Below are 21,776 nucleotides of genomic sequence, written 5' to 3' on the forward strand. Positions count from 1 at the left end.
AGGACAGATGACATTAGAGACTCACACAGTGAACTTACAGGTGCAGAACAAGAAGAAAGACTTGGGAAGGAAACATAAGTCAGTCTTATAGAGGACTAAGCATCACCTTCAGGCTGGGGCAGGATGGAGAAGGATGTGGTATGGAAGACAGAGAGGTAAGCATCCAGGAGGATGGAGAGAACTGTAGCCTAGGAAACAGAGGCAGGATGTGCTAGGCAGTAGATGACTGGCCCAGGGCCACTACCTCAGCGTCTGCCTTCAAGCTTACTACGTTGCTTTCAGGGCACATTTAGGCTTCCCATCAATGACTAATAGTCTTTAGGACTTGTGATAGTCGGAGCTTACAGACTTCACTCCCCACTGGGTGCCATGATGTGACCAGCATCCAGACTCACCCCCTGTAGTTGTAACATTGAGATCTGCCACCTTGGCATAGGTAGCTGGTTGGTTTCCAGTTTTCTCAGGTCTCTTTCTAAATCCTACAATTTGCCCAAGCTGGGAAGATACCCTCGGGGTGGATGCATTCCGGAATAACTCCTTTGTCCTGGGGACTGGTGAGAGTGGTTAGCTCTTAGTTTATGCTGTCTGAAGACTGAATAACTCATCACTATGCACACTGAACACACACCAATAAAAAGGTTAAATAACCGAATACAAGTTCGAGATGTGGTGTAGATAACCAGGGATGTTTGGCTGAGATTTTCTGAGGTTTCTTGCTAGGCAGAACCCTGTTCTTTCCAGATAGCAGTGTTCTACCAGGAAGCAATCAATGAGTCCCTTATGTTATCCCAAGATGGAGTTTAGTAGGCTTTCCTGTAAAGGTTAAGGTAATAGACTAAGGTTTTGTGAGTCAAGAGGCAAAACTGAAGATATTGGATAGCAATGTTCACATAAAGCCATAAAAATAATACTTTTGACTTTCCCCCATTTTAGTTTGTGGGTGGTACTGGGTCAAGTGGTTGAATTTGGTTGGCAGAGGTTTTGGACCCCTTCTTTAGCCACACTTAACTCTCCCAGTCTTTTATGCAAGGTAGTCATGTGACCTACCACTGGCTATTAAGGCCCTGTTTGAGAGCTATAGGGGGAGGTGTGGCTCTGGGCCAGTTAATACGGAGACCGAGAGGTACTGGCTGCAATGCTGTAGTTCAGAGGCTCTCTGTCCTTAACCTTGAACAACACATGGGGCAACGAAGAGGAAAAGCTCTCAATGACGACAATAGGCAGACGGCACAGGCTTGGCAGTTCCACCAACCCTTGTCAGGTGAGAAAAGCAACGCTGCGGATGGCACAGGCGCTGATCAGTGTCCTTCATAGTCATTAGCTGATCCAGTGTGCTGAGAGATGTCCCTATCATCCACCCTGCTCCCCCCCACTCTCTGAGCACCTCCCTTCTCCCATGCTGGTGACCCTCCTCCTCCTGTCTGCCTTACCCGCTATTAGACTTGACCCCATATTAGCCAACCTGTGAGCTGGCCAGTGACCCATGGCCTCTTTGGCTTCACTCAGAGGATGAATGGGACCAATTCCAGTGGGAAAATGTGCTTGCTGTGTGAGCCTAAGGACCTGATTCTGATTCCTGAAACCCGTGTAAGAGGTGGAAGGAGAGAACTAACTCCAGTTAGCCCCCGAATGAATATATGCACGCACGCACGCACGCACGCACGCACGCACGCACGCACGCACGCATGCGCTCACAGAGAATAAGCCTTCATTTGGTCAGGGTATGTTACGAAAAGAGCAGAAAAGGACCTAGGACTTTTCTTTTGGTTCCTGGAAGAGTAGAAAGGAATGAATGTGAACCCTGATGGCACCAATGGGTGGCAAAAGAGAGTTGTGTAAACAGAAAGTGCAGGCAGATACTTCCAATGTGTGTATCCTTCCGCAAAGCCCAGCTTGTGTCCCAGACTCCTTACTGATACTCCCTATTCCCTGATACTGGGATTGAAGCTAGGCCCTCATGCACTCTACTACCAATGCCATTTCAAAATGCATCCTTCAGTTTTCCCGTGGGTGGGGGGTGGGGGTGGGGGTGGGAGGTGTTCCTTTCAAAGCAATCACTTTAGAATGTAGGTCTTTTCCCTGGTCACAGTTCTCCTAGTTCCCTTTTTCTTCTTAAGGTTCTAGATGGAAGGAGACAGAAGCCCTGACCACTGGAGGACAGCACCGAGCTCCTTCTTAAAAGGTCTCATCTGCACCCATGTGGTTCTCTGTGAGCTATTCCAGGCAGAGGCGCTGAGGACTGATTTAGCCTTTTTGAGCATCTGGATTTGTACTTCTCTGGAGCCACAAGAAGCAGGGCAGGACGGGGGCCAACTAAAAAGAATTCTTTCCAAGTGGACAGACGGTGACCATGTAGCCCTCTGGGGGTATAAAGAGATGGGAATAGAATCAGGGTCAAGAGGGCTCTAAGGAGACAGAACTGATTCAAGGAAGGATGATGGAGGTTTCAGACACTTCCCCTTGTCCTGTCAGTGACTGGAGCAGGAGGGACCCAGGGACTGGTTGATGATAAGGGTCTGAGGGGAGAGGGGGCTGGGCGGTTGGAATGTGGGTCATGTGTTCCCATACTTGTGTAGGGCATATTTGACCCCGGAGACATAAGGATGCTAGTGTACTGTAGGCAGGGTGTGAGCCATCTGAGAGGCTACAGTGTACTTGGTGCTTGTTCAGAGCTGGGAATCTGTGAGGAAGATCTTGGAACTATGCAAAACCAACAAGCTGGAGAGAGGTGGAGGCAAGGCATGCTGGGGGGGGGGGTTGTGGGAAGTAAATGGCCTTGAGGTGTGTCTGGGAGGTCGAACACACATCTGGAGCTCGAGATATCAAGACCTGGGAGTCATTTATGACAGCATTGACAAGTGCAGTGGATGAGATTATGTGGCAAGCTGAGAAGGGGAATATAATTGTGGGAACCATTTAAGGGTAGAAAGGGGAGCCTGTGGGGGAAGGAGGAGGGAGGAGGAGGAAGGAGAGGAAGGCATGAATGGATACCAGTCAGCTTCAGCAGACTGTACATCACAGAAGAGGTGGTCCTAGGCTAGATGTCATTATCACAGGGGATGAGCCCAGGGAAACTCGAGGTCCTTGGCAAGTAGCAAAAGCATCCTAGGAAGAGTGTGGGAAGGAAATGTGAGTGGTTAGATGGCAGTAAGGGTCCTGGGGTGGGACGCAGGGATGAGGCTAAGGACAGGGATGGGACTTAAACAGCAGTGTCCTTAATAGCTTGTTTCAGTCGCTGTCACATTAATAGGATCATCCTTTCACTGGTCATTGATGCCTCATGTCTTACCTGGACTCCAGGGACAGTTTCTAGTCAGATTCCTAGGATGGGCTCAGGAGCTTTAGCACCGGGGGACCCAAGAAATGCTGCATTCTCCCAGGTTTTCCCGAAGTCACTTGCGATCTCCTCCCCCCACCCCGAGGGGATCACGATTCCATCTACTCTCAGCTGGGATCCTGTCATATCCAGGAGTAAGGTCAACAGCTGTGCTTTATTAGGGACAAAACAAGATCCCTGGAGACATGTGCAGAAGAGACCCTGGCTCTGGGCTCTGCAGCCCTTTGCACCTCATCCACACACAGTTCCCGGTGTGAGCATCAGCCGTGTGCCCAGGGCAAAGGCTGAAGCCTGGCCTCGAGATGGCTGTCATGCTTGGCACATGTACCGGGCACATGTACCGTCGGGACCTCAGACACCCAAGCCGACGTCTGAAGCAAACTTGGCTCCCTTCTACCCGAGAGGTCAGTGCTCGGTAACTTGACACTGGGGGCTACCAACTCACTGATTTCTGACTTGTACCTCGGATCCTTCCTCTGTGAGAAGCCTGTCGCCCAGCTTCAAGGAGACCAGTATGTAAAGGGGGCACTTTGGTGTAGGTAGCACATCCCCAGTGCCTGTTAGAACTGATCCCAGGTCGCTTTGTAAAACCGTTTCCTTCTGATCCCCGCTCCCACTCCTTCTGATCTTGTGAAATTAGCGTGAAAGGCTTGGAGTTTCAGGCAGACTCCTTTAGTGAAGGACGGAAACGTTCAGTTCACTACACCGATCCATGTTGGCGCCAGTAACTGGCTCTTCCAGTTTCAGGGCAATTGTTTAGGAAGCTGCCCTTCTAAGGGCTGACTACTCACAGCTGTCAATCCCATGCAGGTTGGATGCCCGTGGCTGACATTTTCTTCTCGGAGGTTGATTGAAATGAACCATGGGATGTATGTCTCTACTCAGAGCTAAGGAACATCGCAGCTAGGCATGGCTTTTCTCAACACTCACACGCTTGTCTGCTTGGGTGTGTATCCTCTGTGATGTTTTATCACTTACACGATGTAGTCACTGTGTTCCCCAAGGCCCTCAGAGATTGCAGATGCACCGGGGGGTGGGGGTGGGGGGCTGATGCTTATGAGACTTAAAAGCCAACAAAGCTCCAAAGTCCTTTAGTCTTGCTTAAAGATCCAAAGGACGTTCGTGACCTTGTGGATGAAGGAGAAGGACCAGCTCCCAAAATATGTTTCTGACCTACGTGCCCCTCCCTCTGAAAAACCAGCAAGGAGAATGCAGACTGTCCGTGTTATGGTCTAAGGATTTCCGGAGGAGAAGGCTCTATATGCATTACAGGCCAAAGATGGACAGTTTGCACAGTCTGAACAAAATATAAGTACTCTTACCAATAAATAGGTTTCAAAATGATAAATAAGGCTCTCCCCTGATGGCAGCCTGGAATCCCAGTGAGAAGTGATGGGCACAGACAGGCACAATGAACTATGTACACAGTGTAAACAGTAAGGCCCCGGGGAGGGGTGGGGGGATGGTGAGGGGCACATACAGTTAGGAGTGTGGGGGTACGGGCAGTAGACTCAGGGCGAGAAAAACAGATTTGTTTGGCAGGCATCCAATATGCCATCAAAACTTGCTGTGTGGCAGGTCCTATGGTAGGTCCATTGACTTCCTTCAGGTGGCAGTAAGGGGTAGAAACTGTCCACGGATCTTTTCCCGGGGAGCAGCAAAACAAGAATTTGTAGTTCTTCCTCCCCAGGGGGAGTAACCATACCTGAAGTCTTCTGCGTGGGCATCTGGAGCTGACTAAGCAGTTTCTTAGACTGGCTAAGAAGGCCGAATCCCGCAGCCCTTTCCTTTCAGGAGTTCTGGACAACTATGTCCAGCAGGTGGCACCATAACCCGCCACCTTCGAAGTGCTAGGATCCCAGGTCCAGCTCCGGTTGCTCTGGGGTGAGATGGAGCAGCCACCCTGGTCAGTCTTGGATCCGAAGGCAGCATGCCACAAAGCACCCCACCCCTGGCCCCGGCACCTTCCCCAGCCTGAGTTTTGGTCCTTAAATGTCAGTCTCCCGGAGGTTGCTGTAGTCGCCCGGCTCATAAGCCTGGCAGATGACAGCCTCTGCCCCATCTTGGGGAACATTTAGGGACACTGCTTCTACCTCCGAGCGCAGGGCACACGTAGTCTCCGCGCGTCGCGCGCCCCCAGAGCGAATTTTATGGGACAGGCTGGACACCTTCGCACGCAGCTGGGTCGTGGGTTTCTGGAGCGGCCCGAGCAGCCTCCACTCCCGGAGGGCGGAGGCTGGCTTTCGACGGCCGGAGACCGAAGCCGGCGCCTCCGCCGTGTCGGCGGAGCCGGGGCCTGGGTGTGCAGTGAGAGCCAGGGGAGCCCCGGGGGGCGCGATGCGAGGGCTGGGGGCGCAGTCGGAGCGCGGGTCACCGGTCGAGGCTCGCCAGTGGTGGCCATAGACTCGCCAGAGGCGGCGCCGGCGGCGACGACATTGGCAGCGCAGGAGGCGGAGGAAGGCGCGCTTGAACTCGCGACTGGAGCAGGGGTAGATGAGCGGGTTCACACAGCTATTGAAGTAGCCCAGCCAGAAGATGACCTTGAAGACGCCCTCTGATGGCTTCAGCTGCGGGAACAGAGAGCCTGCAGGGAACAGAGACCAGGGTAGTTAACTGATGGGGTTAGGAGGGAGGTTGACAAAAGGGATGCTGCTGGCCTCAGAAGCGGAGTCACGTGGTAGGTGCTATCAAGGGATGGTGGTGGTGGTCATTCTCTATGAACATAGACGGGGCGGGGAGGGAGGGGGGAGAACCATCCTTCTGTTTTTCGAGTCCAACTTGATAGAAAACTATTTGGGCACAGGCAAGGAATCCCAACCAGAACGACAGAAAGAGACCCAGAGCACATGCAGCCTGTTTCGTACAGAGACTGGAGACCGTGTGTGCCCTGCGCTCAGAGGTAGAAGCAGTGTCCCCAAACCTTCGGGGCAGAAGCAGTCATCTGTTAGGCTTATGAGCGGGGGGAGGGGGTTTGGGGTGGGGCAACCTCCTGGAGGTAAACCGGCTGCACCAGTCTTTTGCTGTGGAGCCCAGTTATTGTCTCCTTTATGGGGGGCTCTCTGCTGAGGGCAGTCTCTAACCGACATCAGCAGGTCTTGTTCTTTTAAGGCGTTGATGTGGAAGCACGGTTCTGCTACAAGTCTCATGTAAAAATATTTTGACAACCTTTCCCGGCAAAATGAGTTCGTTTGCAATCTTTTGTATGGCATTTTACGGCTCTCTGTCTCCGCAGTGCACTCCACTGCCTAACACAGGAAGGTGAAGGATTGATTGCCCAGTGTTGGGTACTGTGGAGAAGTCATGAAACGTGGTGCTGGCTTTGGGTGACAGTGTGACTACCAGTGGGGGGACAGGGCTGATCGTCAGCTCAGCGACAGCTTTCAACCATCTCGGACTCAGGCAGGACAAGCAGGCACGGAGCCTGTGACTGTCCTGTAGGACGAACACACCACATCTCATTTAGGCTTCATAACGGAGGACCTTGAATGAAAGCACAGCTTTCCTTGTGTGGGGAGTTGGGAGCCCTGGCTATTTTTAAGCTAGTGAGAGAGTCCAGAATTAAGCTTCAAGTGCACAATACCCATGCCTGTCAAAAGGTAGCCCTGTAGGGTGGGGAGAAAGTGTTGAGGAAGAGCTGGGATGGTTTTAGGTGGTGGAACAGGACAGCAGATAAATGGGCACTAAGACCTTGTTTTCCACAAACATCTCCATTAGTGTCCCCAATGTGGACCCAAAGTCTCACTTTCTTTTTCTGTGAGCTGGAGACACTAATGCTTCTCTGGATGGGATACATACATCCCAGGGCTCAGGATTTTAATCTGAGTGTGTTGGGCTAGAGGTACATAGATCAGGTACCCGAGAACTCATGCAATATGTGAGAGCCCCAGGTTCAATTCCCAGGACAGCAAGCAAACCGACCGACCAACCAAACCATTCACCCACTCACTCAACCCCTGGTAACCCCTATTTACCTCTCCCCTGTCCTGTGGCTTTTCAGAGAGGTACCACAGACTGGGGGAAGGACCTACTGTCTATATCTAGGGAGTGGTCAGAAACAGTAGCTGAAATACGGTGGGGTTAGGGGTACCAGGACTCAGTCAGGTTTCTTGCCTGTGGGAGAAGGGTTAGGCAGTCCCTGGAAAATGCCTAAAGAACCCTGTCCTGCAGGAAAATCGCCTTCAAGAATAGCATCCCTCAGCGGCTGCAAAGTCAGGCCAAATGCTGGAAACACCACTCTGACTCAGATTGCATCTTCTGTTTCCCTGTGGCTGACACATCAGTGGAATGTGCTGCCCCATGGCTGTTGCCAGCCTGGTTTTATTCAGATCTATGGACAGCATGACATGTTTTAATGCTGTCCCACTCTTACTGCAAATATCGACACTTTAATTTATGCACAACTGACTTGTGCAGAGTCTTTCTGGAACGGAGAATTTCTCACACACGAAGGGGCTGGGGCTCAAAGGCAGCCTTCCGGCCCCAACAATTGCCTTCTGCTTCCCCTGAGGTCTGACCGACTTTGAATTCTCTCAGAAGCAAGCTCTGGGACAGAATTCAAATGCAAGCCTTTGGCCTGAGAGGGAAATACCTTGGGTAGCTGCTGACACAGGGAAAGGGGTGCTAATAAGTCACCTGTTAATGGGGGAAACTGAGGCTTAACCCCAAAGGGGCACTCTGGGTTTTCCCACCAGTGGGGAGGGATATGGGTACCTACCTCTCACCCCCCTCAGTCTCCAGCTGATTTCTTTAGCTACTAAATTTCCCCACGTTTTGCCTGCTTCATGGAGGGACAACGAGAACAAGCAAGTTATGGAAGCCTATGGGTAAGAGGTGCAGGCAGGCACTTAGGAGTGGGCCTGTGCAAACTGAGGCCTGAGGGGCATAAATGGGCCCTACAGTCTCTGCCACAACTGGTTCTCACTCTCCTTCTAACCACCGTGTGCAGACATACTGCTTAGGAAATCCAGGCTTCTTGTGCCAGGTGGCAGCCTCCATGAGCAGCAGGTTTTGGGAGACATTTCTTGTTGCGGTCCCAGGTGGCTGGGGTGGACCATGTCACTTCTGCCGGGAGTGCTCCAGCTCTGGCTCCCAGTACCCCCCCCCCAATGCAGCTCACACACCTTGCAAGGACCTTGGGTCTGGAGAGGTGTAGGTATATCCCTCTCTGTTTCATGATTATGTAGGGTGGGGTCCTAAGACCCCTGAAGATGGGCACTTGCAGAAACAATGTCACAGGGGCACCAGTGAATGAATCCTTCTCAGCCATTACCACGCCCTGCCTACTCCGCTAGAGACTGGTGGACCCACCAGCTGCTTTACCTGCCCGTGTATATTGAGGTGGGACAATGTGTAATGGGTGGGACCTAGTAGGAGGTAGGTAGGTTGTGCTCCATTCTCACGGACGGGTTAATGCTGTCTGGTGGGAGTAGGCCAATTCTCCCAATACTGGGATATAAAGCAAGACTGTGCGAGCATGAACACACATACACAGACACACACACACACACACACAGGCACACACACAGACACACAGGCACACACACACACACACACACACACACACACATACACACACACACACAACCTGTTTCTTCTGTACACAGCTGTCCCCCTTCCTTCTTCTCTTCCATATGCCCTTCCTAGATACTGATGATGGTGTTTTCTGGGCTTCCCAGCTACCAGAACTATGAGGCAAACACATCTCTTTTCTTTATAAGGTAATTAGCCTCAATTGTTTTGTTATAGCAACACAGTACAGACTAAGGCTATGAAAGTCTCAATGGGTATATGAGAGTCTTGGGGCCAAGGTTACTACTCTCAGCACATGGGTACCATCCTCCTTGGTTCCAGTGGGTTCACTCTTCCATCCTGAGCATCTGTCCTTGGATTGCAAACTGACTTTAGAAGTTGTTTTTACCCAGGAGGTTGCCTGACAGTGTGTAAGAAGTGACAGTATCCCATGCGGCACCTTCCACCCCCTTCATGGTCAGACACAAGGAGGTCCTCCTACTTGGGCCTCCCTTAGCCCCTCCCCCACACCCCTGTTCAGTTCCCACCCGGCTTGGTTGCATGCAGCTGGCTTCTCACAAGTCCTGTATGAGGGTTGTTAGTTTCCTGGAAGGTGGGTCCCCCAGTACAGCTGCTGGAGGTGGGACCTTTAAGAAGTAGGAACTAGTTAGAGGATTTAGGTCACCGGGGGTGTGTGTGACTCCTGTTTTCCAGCCATTTACTGCTGCTGTGACATGCTGCCCTACACCTGCCCCCAACCCACTGCCCCTCAGACTGCAGCCTCCCAAGCAATGGCCCGACAAGAGAGCTCTTCCCTTTTCAGTTGGCTGTCTCGGGATCTGCCCCAGAGCCCGCAACGCTAACACCGATGTGGTCAAGCTTAGCGTCCCGTAACATGGGCACTGCTGGCCATAAAAGCACCTGTCCGCAGGTAAACGTGCTGGCTGGCCCAGCCGGGCACACACTGGGCCAATGAAAGCAATGGCTCTGTTTATCCCAGGCCAGCGGTATCTCCCAAGGAGCAGAAAGGTAGGCTGAAGGAGGAATTCCTGGGATCTGGGGTAAGACAGAGACACATGAGCAAACAGGCCAAGCCCTGGGGAGGATGGACAGCTCTGAGGCCGAGGGGCAGGTTCTGTGATTAACAGCCTCCTCTGGCATCCCCAGAAAAGAGCATGTCCTTGGCAGGTTGTCAGAATTCACAGCCGGCCCTGAGCATATGTTGTGGCTGGCCATGAAATATCAGGCTGTATCTCCCACCCCCTGCCCTTTGCTGTCTCTCCGCTGCTGACCTCTGCAGAGAACGTGCTTGCTATTCGTCTGGTAGAGACACCCAAGGAGGTAAAAATCCACCACCTTCTGACACTGGTGCCTGCTCACATCAGCAGGGTCAGGAGACGGGGAGCATAAACCCCACATGCCCCCTATGTCCCCGGCTGGCCATTTGGTGGCTCTTACACCGGTGCTCACAATTCTTCCTCCCCAAGAGACTCCGGACCTCTGTCCCTTACAGCCAGACAAAATTGTCTCTGATAAAGTACTTGAACTGAGGACCTGTAGGTGGGGTGTGCAAAGGAGGAAGCTAGGCATTCATCTCGAGAAAGAAAACTCTGGGTAAAGGAAAGGGCATGAGCAAAGGCCCTGAGGCAGCACAAACACCTCAGTGTGGAGGGAAATCCGGGAAGTTCAGATGGCTGCAGAGGAGAGAGAGGGAAGGGGGAGAATGAAAAGAAACAAATGCTGCAGAATAATCCTGGAGGGCTGTCAGAAGGAGGTGACCTAGGTAAGATCTGCACCCCATAGAGATTAAGAGGACACAGAGGGACATACTGAAGACACTACAGTGAAGGGTCACTGGCAGAATCTTCTCGTTTGAGATAGCTCTGGAATGGACCAGATGTTCTTCAGGGCTCCAAGAATGCCTGCTTCAGAACTGCTGGACTCTAGAGCTGGCAGAGAACCTTGGCCTTGGCCCTTGTTGTGGGCTGAGGGACACAGGACGTGGTAGGGCAGCTCTCAGAGTTCATGATGGTTGTGGCGGCCAGGCTCTCAGCCTCTGGCCTGCTGTGGGCATGTGTCACATCTGACCATTTATCATGGTCTCCTCTTATCTTATCCCGCCCCCCGCCTGTCTCTTTATGCTCCACTCCCTGACTGGTCTCCCCTGCTCCAATCGGTGGCCTCAAACATATTGAGTGACAGGGGCTGCAGGTCCGCCTAGTGACCCCTGTGCTCAGTCAGGCTGGACTGGCTCCAAGAAGAAGCCTCTCTGGACAACACGGACGGTGCTCCCGGGTCTGTGCAGGAGAGAAACGTCTGCCTAGGACAGAGGGTTCCTCCTGGAAGTGGACACCATGGGCAGGAGTCCCAGCATTGAGCAACCTGGACACTGTCCAAGCACAGGACCAATGTCTGTTCTGTTTTGTCACTGGCAAAGTGGTGAAGGCAAGACTTCCACTACCCAGGGATTACCTCAAGAACCATAGGATTTCAGCGTTGGTCTGTCAGAGCCCAGGGTACTCAGGAAGAAGTTATGCTCTATGCCCATGCTCAGACCTTCCTCATGGCCAGTTGAGGGGTTGGGTGATGTTTAAAGCTGAAAATATAGCTACAGACTGACATTTTACCCTGGCCCACCCCAGTCTCTCATTCGGGCAAGCAATAACAAGAACTCTGGGGCCAAAGTGCCTGGGTTCCAATGCTAGATCTTCCACTGAGTGAGCTGGGAACTTTGGTTTCATTATTCAGCCTCCCTGTCAATTTTCTCTCTCACACACAGCAGCCTTGACCTCGTGGCACTGTTAGGAGGGGTCAGCTCCTGCTAGAAAGGTTGACAGTAGTCAGCATGTACAATGTTTGGCTGAGGCAGGGCAGTGGGGATGGGAAAATGAGACAGGCTGAAGAGAGAGAGATGCTCAGTGGGTAGAGCGGTACGGGAGAGGAAGTGAGGCTGATGCTCAGGCTGTGGGCACCAGAGGGTGCTGAGATGCCACTTGCCATGTGGTAAGATGGTAAATAGCAGGTTCAGGGGAGTGGGAAGGTGAGCCCAGGAAGGAGGAGTTGTGTCAGGGTGTGGGAGTACAGATGGAATGGGGGGGGGGTCCCAGGATGTCTAAGCCTTTCATGGCTGTTGCAATTGAGCCAGATTGGCACAAGGAAGTCACAAGGGTCCCAGAAGCGGGTGATAGTCATGGAGTATGTGATGGTTGACACTACAGAACTCATGCAAAGGGGAGGGACCAGAGCTGTCTCTGAGACTGAAGAAGGTCAGCTGACATCTTTTCCCTAGATCCTCTAGGGAGACAGCCCTGCCAGGACCTTGTTTGAGGACTTTTGACCTTCACCCCCAGAAGATGATTCATTGTTTTAAGCCACTAAATCAATGACCATTTGTTCTAGTGAGGCAGGAAACTCTAAAGGCCTGGAATGTGGACCTGAAGTTAAATGAGAATCAGAGGGAAAAGAAGGGCCTCCTAAGGAGGCTGAGGGCACCTCAAGTGTGCATGTGGGGTACGACCCGAGGGATGCTGAGAGTCCAGGAGGCAAGGCTCACACAGCAGGAGAGGAGGACAAAGCTTGAAAGCATCTTGGGGGAGAGAAACTAGCCCTGAGTGGGCTGAAACATTGCTGTCCAGAGGAGGGGGAGGGGAAGGGGAAGGAGGAAGACCAGTGGGAGGGGGAGGAGGAAGACCAGTACCAGAATATTCTTTAGGAAGTGGCAAGGGATGTTTTACAAGTAGCTTTAAGGGAGGAAAAATACCATTGAGATGGTAGGGTAGAGCAAAGGAAGTGGGGGTGGGCGCATACCTTAAGACAGCTCTAGGTAGGTTTATGTGCTGTATGTATGAAGGGAGACAGAGATACAGAAGGCTGTTAGAAGCAGAGCCATTAGAAAGGAAAGAACTTAGGAGAATTAGGGCTGAAGGGAACCTACAAAGGCTCCTGAGGACACCCAGGGCTGTCCCTGGGCAGAGAGCTATGTAGATAACTCTTTGTCATGCTCAGCGAAATGGTTTTTTACTGGCTCTTAAAGCTGTCTGGTTTGTACTGGCTCTTAAAGCTGATTGTTCCATTCTCAAAAATCTTATAAACTGGGTGTTTGTGTTTTTCAGAAACACGACAACTGGCTATGATGAGAATATTTACACCACAGGAATGGGCAGATACTACAAATCAGTCTCACCCCAGAGCCAACGAGAATGTATTAATCAGCACGCCACCGTACCGCACGGGCCCGAGTCTGGATTTGAGACTCACAGGAGTTAAGAGATGGGACGAAGTTAGAGGTGCTCAGAGCCAATGAAGTGCTAAGCCATGGGATTGGCTGACCCTCAGGAATGGGAGGCACAGTTAAAGACAGGGAGGTGAGAGCCAGGCTCAGACTGAGCTCGACATCACGGGAGCCAAGGATGGAGGACAGAGCAGGTGGACGCAGACACAGAGTCACCGAGATGAACAGGAGGAGCAAGGGGGGCACAGGGACTCCCAACTCAACACTGGAAGTCAATCTAGTCTGGAGGGTGGGGTGCCAACATAGAGCAGACTCAGTGCAACGGTGCCATGCTGACGACTAGACCAAGAATGAGACAGTGGGGGGGCAGTTTGTGACCCTAATATTTAGGTTTGTTAAGTGTTTCTGGGTTTCCTAAAAGTACTGTATTTCTTAGCTCCGTCCCAAACCTGAACTTGAGCTGATGGCTAATGAGATGACAGTGTCAGTCAGCCACTGAGAGCTCATACTGTGGCCCGTTAACCGTCATCTCTCCAGGAAAGAGGAACAGCGAACTCCAGGCCTGAGGCTGGAAAAGTACAAGCCAGGCCTGAAACTCAGTCACCTGGAAAGCAAGGGCACACACAGATCCCCAAGGCTTCTCAAGGTTTCTGAAGACAATCTATGGTTAAGTCACAACCTGTGAGGCTTCACACAACAGCAAAGATACCCCCTACCCCCAACCTCGGCACTGGTAAACGTCTTCAATACTGGAGAATGGATATCTCTCCTGGGACCTCCGTTTCTCAACGGGAGTTGTTAAAGTTTCAGTCTGATGACAGGTGCTAGGGGCCAGCTGAGCCACACTCTCCCCATGGTTAATAATATTGTGTGCACACTTACGGTTTTAGTATAAAACAAACAACAAATGCCACAATACTCTGATAAGATAAAGTGAAACGGAATAAACCACGGGGCAGTCCTGTGCCCTCCAGACCCTCAGAATGCAGGGAATGCAAAGACATGGGCTCTGTCACTTGCCCGAGCTGCACAAATTTGCCGAGCACCAACTCTGTATAAGGCACTACACAGACATAGACCGGGTCTTTGGATTTGCACACACTAATGTAAGTGGGTACACCTTACACACATAACATGATGACAACACTGTTCCTGAGCAAGATACAGAACAGAACATTGTCAGCACACAGAAAGTTCTAGCACTCGCTTCCAGTTGACATTCTTTGTCCCCATTCCACACAACCACTCTTCCAATTTTTTAAAAAAAATTATCACTCTGATTAGATTTTGCCCATTTTTGAATGTCTTACACATAGAATCATAAAGTGCATGCTATGTTCCCAATCTGGCTTGCTCTTCTCAGGAGAATGTCCATAAAGTTCACTTATTACTTTTCCTTGCTGTATAGCAGTCTAGCCTGTGAATAAATTGTTTATTTCTCCATTCTCCTGTTTGGGCTTCATCTCTGGCTACGTTTCCTCACAGATTTGCTCACTCATCCCAGGTCTGTGAAGCCTGGGTTTCCCACCAACACCGCCACTCCTTGGTGCCTATCAGGTAAGACACCTCAGCCCTCGGACTGATACGCACCGAATGCTGACAGCATAGTTCATCTTGGCAAGCAACAAACTATGTCTGAGGGTCAGAGATTTCTCTGTTCCGTGGAGACAGGCTAGGAAAGAGAGGCCCAGTTATGGTTTCCAGATGGTAGAATGGATTCATGGGGGTTTGGGTGGATGGTGTGCATTTTTTTCCCAGAGCCTCTGAAGTTGCTCTGGGTGGTGGCATTGGGGTCCAGGGGTGTAAGTCGGTGGTGGATCACAGTTCTCAGGGTTCAGACTTCATCACTACAAAAAATAGCTGCAGAAGCAAGCGATGCTTGGTCAAAAAACCAGAGAGATGAAATGAAAACCTAGGGCCTGCCAGTTTCGTTAGGAGGCTAGAGATGCGTCTGGGTCCTCTATGTGGTGTTTTCTATAGCAGCCCTACTTCTGGGCCTCACTGAGAGGCACTTGCCGTGTAAATCTTAGAGCCTCAAAGACTCGGAGGACAGGCGTGACTCCAAAGGCTCTCCGAGGATAACAGATGCTCTCCTGCAACCGAGCTCTTACGACGGTCTGGGGTTCCTGTTCCTTGGCTCCCTTTGAGCATATAGGAAAGGCTGCCTTATGTCTAACCAAACACTTAGCCTAGATGGCTGGGGCTGAGCTGAGCCATGCGCCATGTGTCCCAGGGACAGGAGCTCTAATCAGCTGCATCCCTACGCTAGCCATCCTCCATCTTGAAGCTTTCCAGAGAAGTGGCTCTGACTGCTAGCTACCCTTGCCTCCACACACCAAAGTAACCAGGGACCATTTATGTAGTTTCTTTTATTAAAAAAGAGTTATGTATTTATTTTATGTATATGAGCACACTGTTGCTGTTTTCAGACACACCAGACCCCATTACAGATGGTTGTGAGCCACCACGTGGTTGCTGGGAATTGAACTCAGGACCTCTGAAAGAGCAGATAGTGCTCTTAACCTCTGAGCCATCTCACCAGCCCTTCTATAGTTTCTTACGATGATCTTCATAGCATCTAGCCCTGTACCAACTTGCTTAGGACCAGAGGAAATGTGCCTGCTTTTGGCAGGGCTATCAAGAGCTCCCCCCCCCCCACCCCCTGCCCAGGTTGTCTGTATTTTTTCCAGCCTGACTTGGAACACCTCTGAGAATGAACAGGAAGCACTACCCAGTTCAGATCTGTCTTGTGGGGGTGCTGCCATGTTTAAAACAGATACACAGCAAGAAGGTAGAGAGGCCTGTGGCCATTCGCCAGGGCAAGGGTTGCTGGTGGGCACACGCAGCAGTGGCACCACCGGAGGCTCCTTCCTGTGCTGCCCAGAGCTGCCCAAGTACCAGAGAGGTGGTGTCTTAGGCTCCCATTAAGTGCTCTCTGGCTCCCTCTGTGGAATATATACCCCATGCTTATTCCTCATGGGGAAGAGTGAGGCAGACGTAAATGGAGTAACGAGATGACCCTTTATGAGATGATCATTTATCTGGGACCTTTATGATTTTGTGTGCCTGGCACTTGTCCTCAGGAGGTCTTGTAGTTCAGTACACCTGTTGTTGCTGGTCCCCCTTTGCAGGATCTTTGGTTTGACCAGTGTGGCACGTTACTCTTTTTGGAGGGGACAAGGTCTCACTAAGCAGACCACTCTGGCATCTTCAGTGCTTGGGTTGTATCTGCTATGACCAGCCAGCACAGTGGGACTGGTAGGTCACAGTCTACAGCTCTCTGATCCAGCATCCTCTGGGATTCCAGACTTCCCCCTTACGCTCTACCCCACATCTGTTATCTCAGCTCTCCAGCTACATCTGCATGAACACGGATGTGTGGACGGGAGCCCTGTGGGCTGCTAGCGGATCCCAGAGAGTGGCTCTGTGGTTGTTTTCACCCCTATAGCCATGGCCCTTGTAGACACACATTGTGCTTTCTCAGTGCCTGTGTGTCTGGTGCTTGTCACAGCTCGTCACGCTCACTCGGAACTGAAGGTTTCCCACTTGTGCGGCTGTATCCTTCCTTCCCCAAGCTGTCTATCTTCCCTTTGGCTCTTTCTAAATAGGTGCTCCTGTGGCTTCCATCCTTCTCCGGCAATTTTCCTGGGAGAATATACCCCAGACTCCTGCAAGTGCTCTCGTCCCAAACCTCTCTCCCCAAGTTGCCTAAAGTCTTTATCCTAGCACCTCCAAGGTAAGCCATGTTGGCCCCTTGAAGGCCATATTCCCCACCAAGTGTCACAGCTCAGAATGCTTGTTCATGTTCCCTCACAAGCCTTGGGCATGTCCCTACTTCCTGGCCCCCTTCCTGCCTCAAAAGCCTCCAGGTCGCTCTCTCCCACAGCAGTCTCTGCCCTCCTCTTTGCCCTCCAAACTACACAGGGCAGAGTGGAATATTCTGTTTTTCTGCTTGGCATCTGTTCTGTTTGCTCATTATTGCCAACTCCTCGGGATTAAGCTCTGCCAGGAGTTCGAGTTGGCATGCACACCCTAGAACATACAACTTAATAGCTTTGCATATTCATAGAGTCATGTAATCCCCTTTTGGAGCCAGATATAGACATCTTTAAGGCTCCCATTGTATGTGGGAGGAGCCGTAGAGATACAGGGACAGGGAAAGAGCAGCGCATGCCAGCAAGGGGCAAGAGTCACAGAGATTTAGAGATGATTTCCTGGAAGATGGGAACATGTGACCCGGGCAGAAGACAGTGGCAGTCTCTTGCTATGTGGGTCTTCGCTATGAGAAATGAGAACCTAATATTCAGGAGGAGACTGGATCGGCACACCATGCAGTGCTTTTGAATGCACTAATAATGGCCCCACATTGCACGAATCTCAAGGTCATGATGTTGGATGAAGAACACAGGCTAAAGAATGAGATGCGCAGTGGGCGCCATTGGCACAGATTCTGAAGACACACAGACCAGGGCTGTGGTTCAAAATGAATGCAGGTGTCTGTGGTCACATCAGCACACACAGGGGAGTGGTAAATGCCAGCATCCTTTCTGGGGAGGTGGAAAAGGAAGGGGGCACTGAGTTCAGCCATCTACTCTGTGACAGCAGCCAGGAGAGGGGACAGATCAGCATATTCTCAGTGTGGGTGACCACAGGCACATGGGCGCCTATTGTATTAGTTTCTCCTCATTTGTGCTTTATTCTGTAATAAAAAAAAAATACTTAAAAGAACGGAAGGAAAATGTAAAAGAAGGTAGGTGGTATTTTCTACCAGGCTGAGCATTCCCTGAAGGGTGGGGGATGAGCTAAGACACACACAGGTAGGGGAATAAGGTGCTCTTGAACAGGTTCCAAAAAGCAAGGCCAGGGCCAGGCTGTGGGGGATGGCCTTGGAGAGAGAGGAGGAGGGAGAGCATGCACAAAGGTCATTGCAACATCTTTCTTCTGGCTCTTTGTCCCCTCCTCCAACTTCATTGCTTTCACATTCTACAATCCCAAATCAGACTCTGGCTGGACGATTTTCAAGTGGGGAATTTATTCCTTTGCCTGAGCTTGGGGGGGCGGTGTCTGTGTATGACATTCACATATGCCTCAGTTACATTAATGCATAACTCGTTACTGGCTCTCACACCACGTGTTGAGGTCAGAGCTATCAGCACCATCACCACCCTCACTTAAACATGAAGAAACAGAGGCCCGAGGCTACATAGGTAGTGAGACCCAGAGTTAGGATTTGAATGCCAGCTGCCGGACACCAGGGGCTGTGCCCTAAATGAAGAACAATATAGCTCCGCATGCCAGGCACCATTCTGGGTGCTCTGAGCTCAGTGATGATACAGTTGAAAGGGAAATCTGGAAAGCCAGTGAGGGTGTGAAACACGAGCCAAAGGGGCATTTAAGCAGAGACCCACAGGCTGAGAGTTAGATAAGAGGTTTGGGGGCAGTCCGGACTGGGACTGAGATAATCAAAGAGAAGACCAGAGACAGGTTACAGGCTTGCCAAGGAACTAACCCACTGAGGGCAGCCCTTCCTGGAATAGCCCCTTTCAGATGGGAAGGACATCGCTGGGGATTCCTGCAGTTCGTGCTCATGGTTTCCACTGTAAATACTCATAGTGACCTGTTTTGGCATGGACAATGATAGACGTGAAGGCTGCCTTTTGTAGATTATGGAAGGCAGTTTGGATTTTGTACGAAAACACCCAGGGACTTGTAGAAAGGTTACACAACTGAGTTATGATATTCAAAATTCACTGTGGCTGCCGTGTGTGTGTGTGTGTGTGTGTGTGTGTGTGTGTGTGTGTGTGTGTTGAGACTTGCAGGGGATCAGGAGGGAGGCCATTCTTTCTTCCTTGACTTAGTCTTAGTTGTACAGGTGCAAACAACTAGATGAGGAAAGGGAGGAGAGGCCCTGGTTGCGTTAGGAGAGGTTGCGGCTGTGAGCAAAGCAACTCAGAGCAAAGAGCCTTAGGACATGCTGCCTTTCTCCTCCCTGAGCTGGTTCGGGCCCTTGGGCCTTGCTCCAGGGCCTTCAGAGAGGCTCATGGGTTGGGACAAATCTCTTGAGAACAGTTATACGTACCCCCTGCCCCCAGGACTGCAGGGCCCTTGTAAGGGAACTAACTAGTTCACTCTATAAATGACTATAAACAATAGTCACTGTCTACTTGACAGACTTCCCATCCTGTTCTTCCCACCCCCACATGTCCCCTCTTCCAACCCCTTTAAGAGAAGATTTCAGAAGGGACAGCTCACAGGGCTTGCCCAGATACCAGTGGGGCCAGCTGAATGGATGCCTATTGGAGAAAGCAGCACTTCCGGTGTCTGTGGAGATTCAAGCACTTCCGGTGTCTGCGGAGATTCAAGGTGGCTGGCTTGGGTCTGCTGCCAGTGAATGAATGAATGCATGTGGAATCAACCACATTTATCTATTTCCAGAGGGGTGTGTGTGTGTGTGTGTGTGTGTGTGTGTGTGTGTTCGCGCGCGCGCGCATGTGCGTGTGTCACATACACTGCTGGTCACACGATACAGAGAGGTATTTGCCCAGCTTTCCAAGGAACTAAAGCAAGGCCAGGGTTTTGAAATGACTCTACTAAGAAGAGTGAGAAGCCCGTAAAAGGAAAAACACATTAGTATCAAGAAACCTTTGCTCTCTCTCTACAGCAGCAAGCGACCAGGAAGTTAATAACTGTTAATAGTCAGGTTGTGGGTCATCTAAACCTTCTAGGAAGGGACTAGCTAGTGGGCAAGGGTCTAAAGTGAGGGAATCACTCACCCAGAGGCAGGACGAAAAAGAAAGGGAACCAGCACAGGACGAAGACACCCACGACGATGGCCAACGTCTTGGCAGCCTTTTTCTCGCGGGAAAACTTGAGCAGCCTTACGGAAAGCGAGCTGCGCAAGGTGTGGCCCTTGCCACTCTGTGTTCCGGGATGTCCTTTGGCGCTACTGGCTGCGCCGCGACAGTGGATCCTCAGAACCACCTCGGAGGCCTTGCCGGGCTCCCTCTTGATGCCTGCCTCGAGGCTGCGCGTGGTGCTGCGCGCGACCACGTACACGCGGCAGTACATGACCACGATCACTGCCATGGGGAGGTAGAAGGAGCACACGGAAGAGAAGATTGCATAGCCCACCTCCTCAGTGATGCCGCAGAAACGCTCATCCGGGGGCACTGGCTCCTTCCAACCTAGTAGCGGTCCCACAGATACCACCAGGGCCACCGCCCAAAGCAGAGCCAGAATGGCAGCGGCCTTGCGTTCTGTCATAATGGCTGGGTACTTGAGCGAGTGGCGCACACCCACGTACCGGTCCACAGAGATGGTGCAGAGGCTAAGGATGGAGGCGGTGCAGCACAGCACGTCCACCGCGGCCCAGACATCGCAGAAGGTTCGGCCGAAGGCCCAGAAGCCTAGAACCTCCATAGTGGCCGAGAAGGGCAACACAGCTGCACTCAGTAGCAGGTCAGCCACCGCCAGGTTCACGATGAAATAGTTGGTGACCGTCTGCAGGTGGCGGTTGCAGGCCACCGAGAGGATGACCAGCAGGTTGCCCGCCACAGCGGTGAGGATGAAGGCCGCTAGGAAGATTCCCACTCCCACGCCCTGCGCACTCACCACTAGCCCCCCGACGGCCGCCGAGCCATTGACTTCGCCGCTCGCCGCGGCTCCCGGTTCTCCCGTGGAGCTCTGGTTGTCCTCGCCGCTGCCGGTTCCCACCACAGCGCCGCCGCCTGTGGCACCCGGCACGCCGCCCACCGCCGGACCCTCGGGGCCAACCGTGCCAGCTCCGCCGCCCGCGCCGGAGCCCCCAGTGCTACTGCTTGACCGGGGTCCTTCGAAAGTGACGCTCAGGATGCCTCGGAAAGTCATCTCACGGCACAGCCGTCGGGGCCCGAGCCCAGGCACAGGGCGAGCAAGTGGCGGGGAGGGAGCCCGCGGGCATCGCCGCAGCGCCCGGGCCAGCCCCGCGCGCCGGGTCCCGTCGGTCCGGCCCAAGTTCCCGTGGCAGAAGGGGCCGCAGAGGAGCAGTGGCGCCGGGAGAGCGGGGGACAGAGGCCACCGGGCCGTGAAGGTCCCAACGGGAACGCTGGCGCGAGGGAACGGGCTCTGACGGTGGCTGCGGAGTCACAAGGAAAGAAGGGCCGGGGCGGGCTCCCTGCTCCCCTCTCCGAGCGTGTCCGGGCGAGCGGCGGTTCCAGGAGCGGCAGAGTGCAGGCGGCGGCCTCTGCAGCGCTGGGGACTCGTCGCGGGGGCGGGACGAAGGAGGGGCGGCCGGGAGGGAGGAGGGGGCGGCCTGCGCGAGCGTAGGCTGCGGGTCAGCGAAGGGGCCCCGTGCGTCCAGCGGCTGCGGGGGTCCTCGCCGGTGCTCACGACCGTCCTCTGCCCTAGCTTGTTCCCTTGTCCTCCTTTCTTCGGCTCTCCTGCACACCGGCCTTTGCCCCAGCGCGTCGCTGCCTCCCTTCCTCTCTCTAGACTTGCGGTCACTCTCTGCTTGCCCTTGCTCTAGCGGAACATACAAGGTGCGAGTCGCCGGGGCGCCGGGCTCCCGGCTTCTGCCGCCAGAGAGCAGCAAGAGCCCAGGATCTCTGGGTTCAAGGGCTGGATGGTAAACCTCTGCCTCCTGAGATCCTCTGAATGTTGTCTGAGGCCCCTCCTCTTTTCTCTAGGGCGACTGGCCAGCCCAGGATCTCAAAACCCATTACG

At 52.5% G+C, this 21,776-nt stretch overlaps 1 protein-coding gene across 1 annotated transcript; it reads right to left on the minus strand.

Annotated features, from left to right (window-relative positions):
• Positions 1-5,325: 5,325 nt before the first annotated feature.
• On the minus strand, positions 5,326-21,246 carry ADRA1D (adrenoceptor alpha 1D; the record flags this gene model as incomplete). Its single annotated transcript, XM_080931588.1, has 2 exons — positions 19,850-21,246; positions 5,326-5,921 (listed from the first exon to the last, which is right to left on the minus strand). The coding sequence occupies exons 1-2, from the start codon at positions 20,940-20,942 to the stop codon at positions 5,326-5,328; spliced, it is 1,689 nt and encodes a 562-aa protein (XP_080787714.1). The 5' UTR covers positions 20,943-21,246.
• Between the last annotated feature and the right edge of the window lie 530 nt (positions 21,247-21,776).

This window comes from Micromys minutus (genome assembly GCF_963924665.1).
Source record: "Micromys minutus genome assembly, chromosome: 17".
Classification (NCBI taxonomy): domain Eukaryota; kingdom Metazoa; phylum Chordata; class Mammalia; order Rodentia; family Muridae; genus Micromys; species Micromys minutus.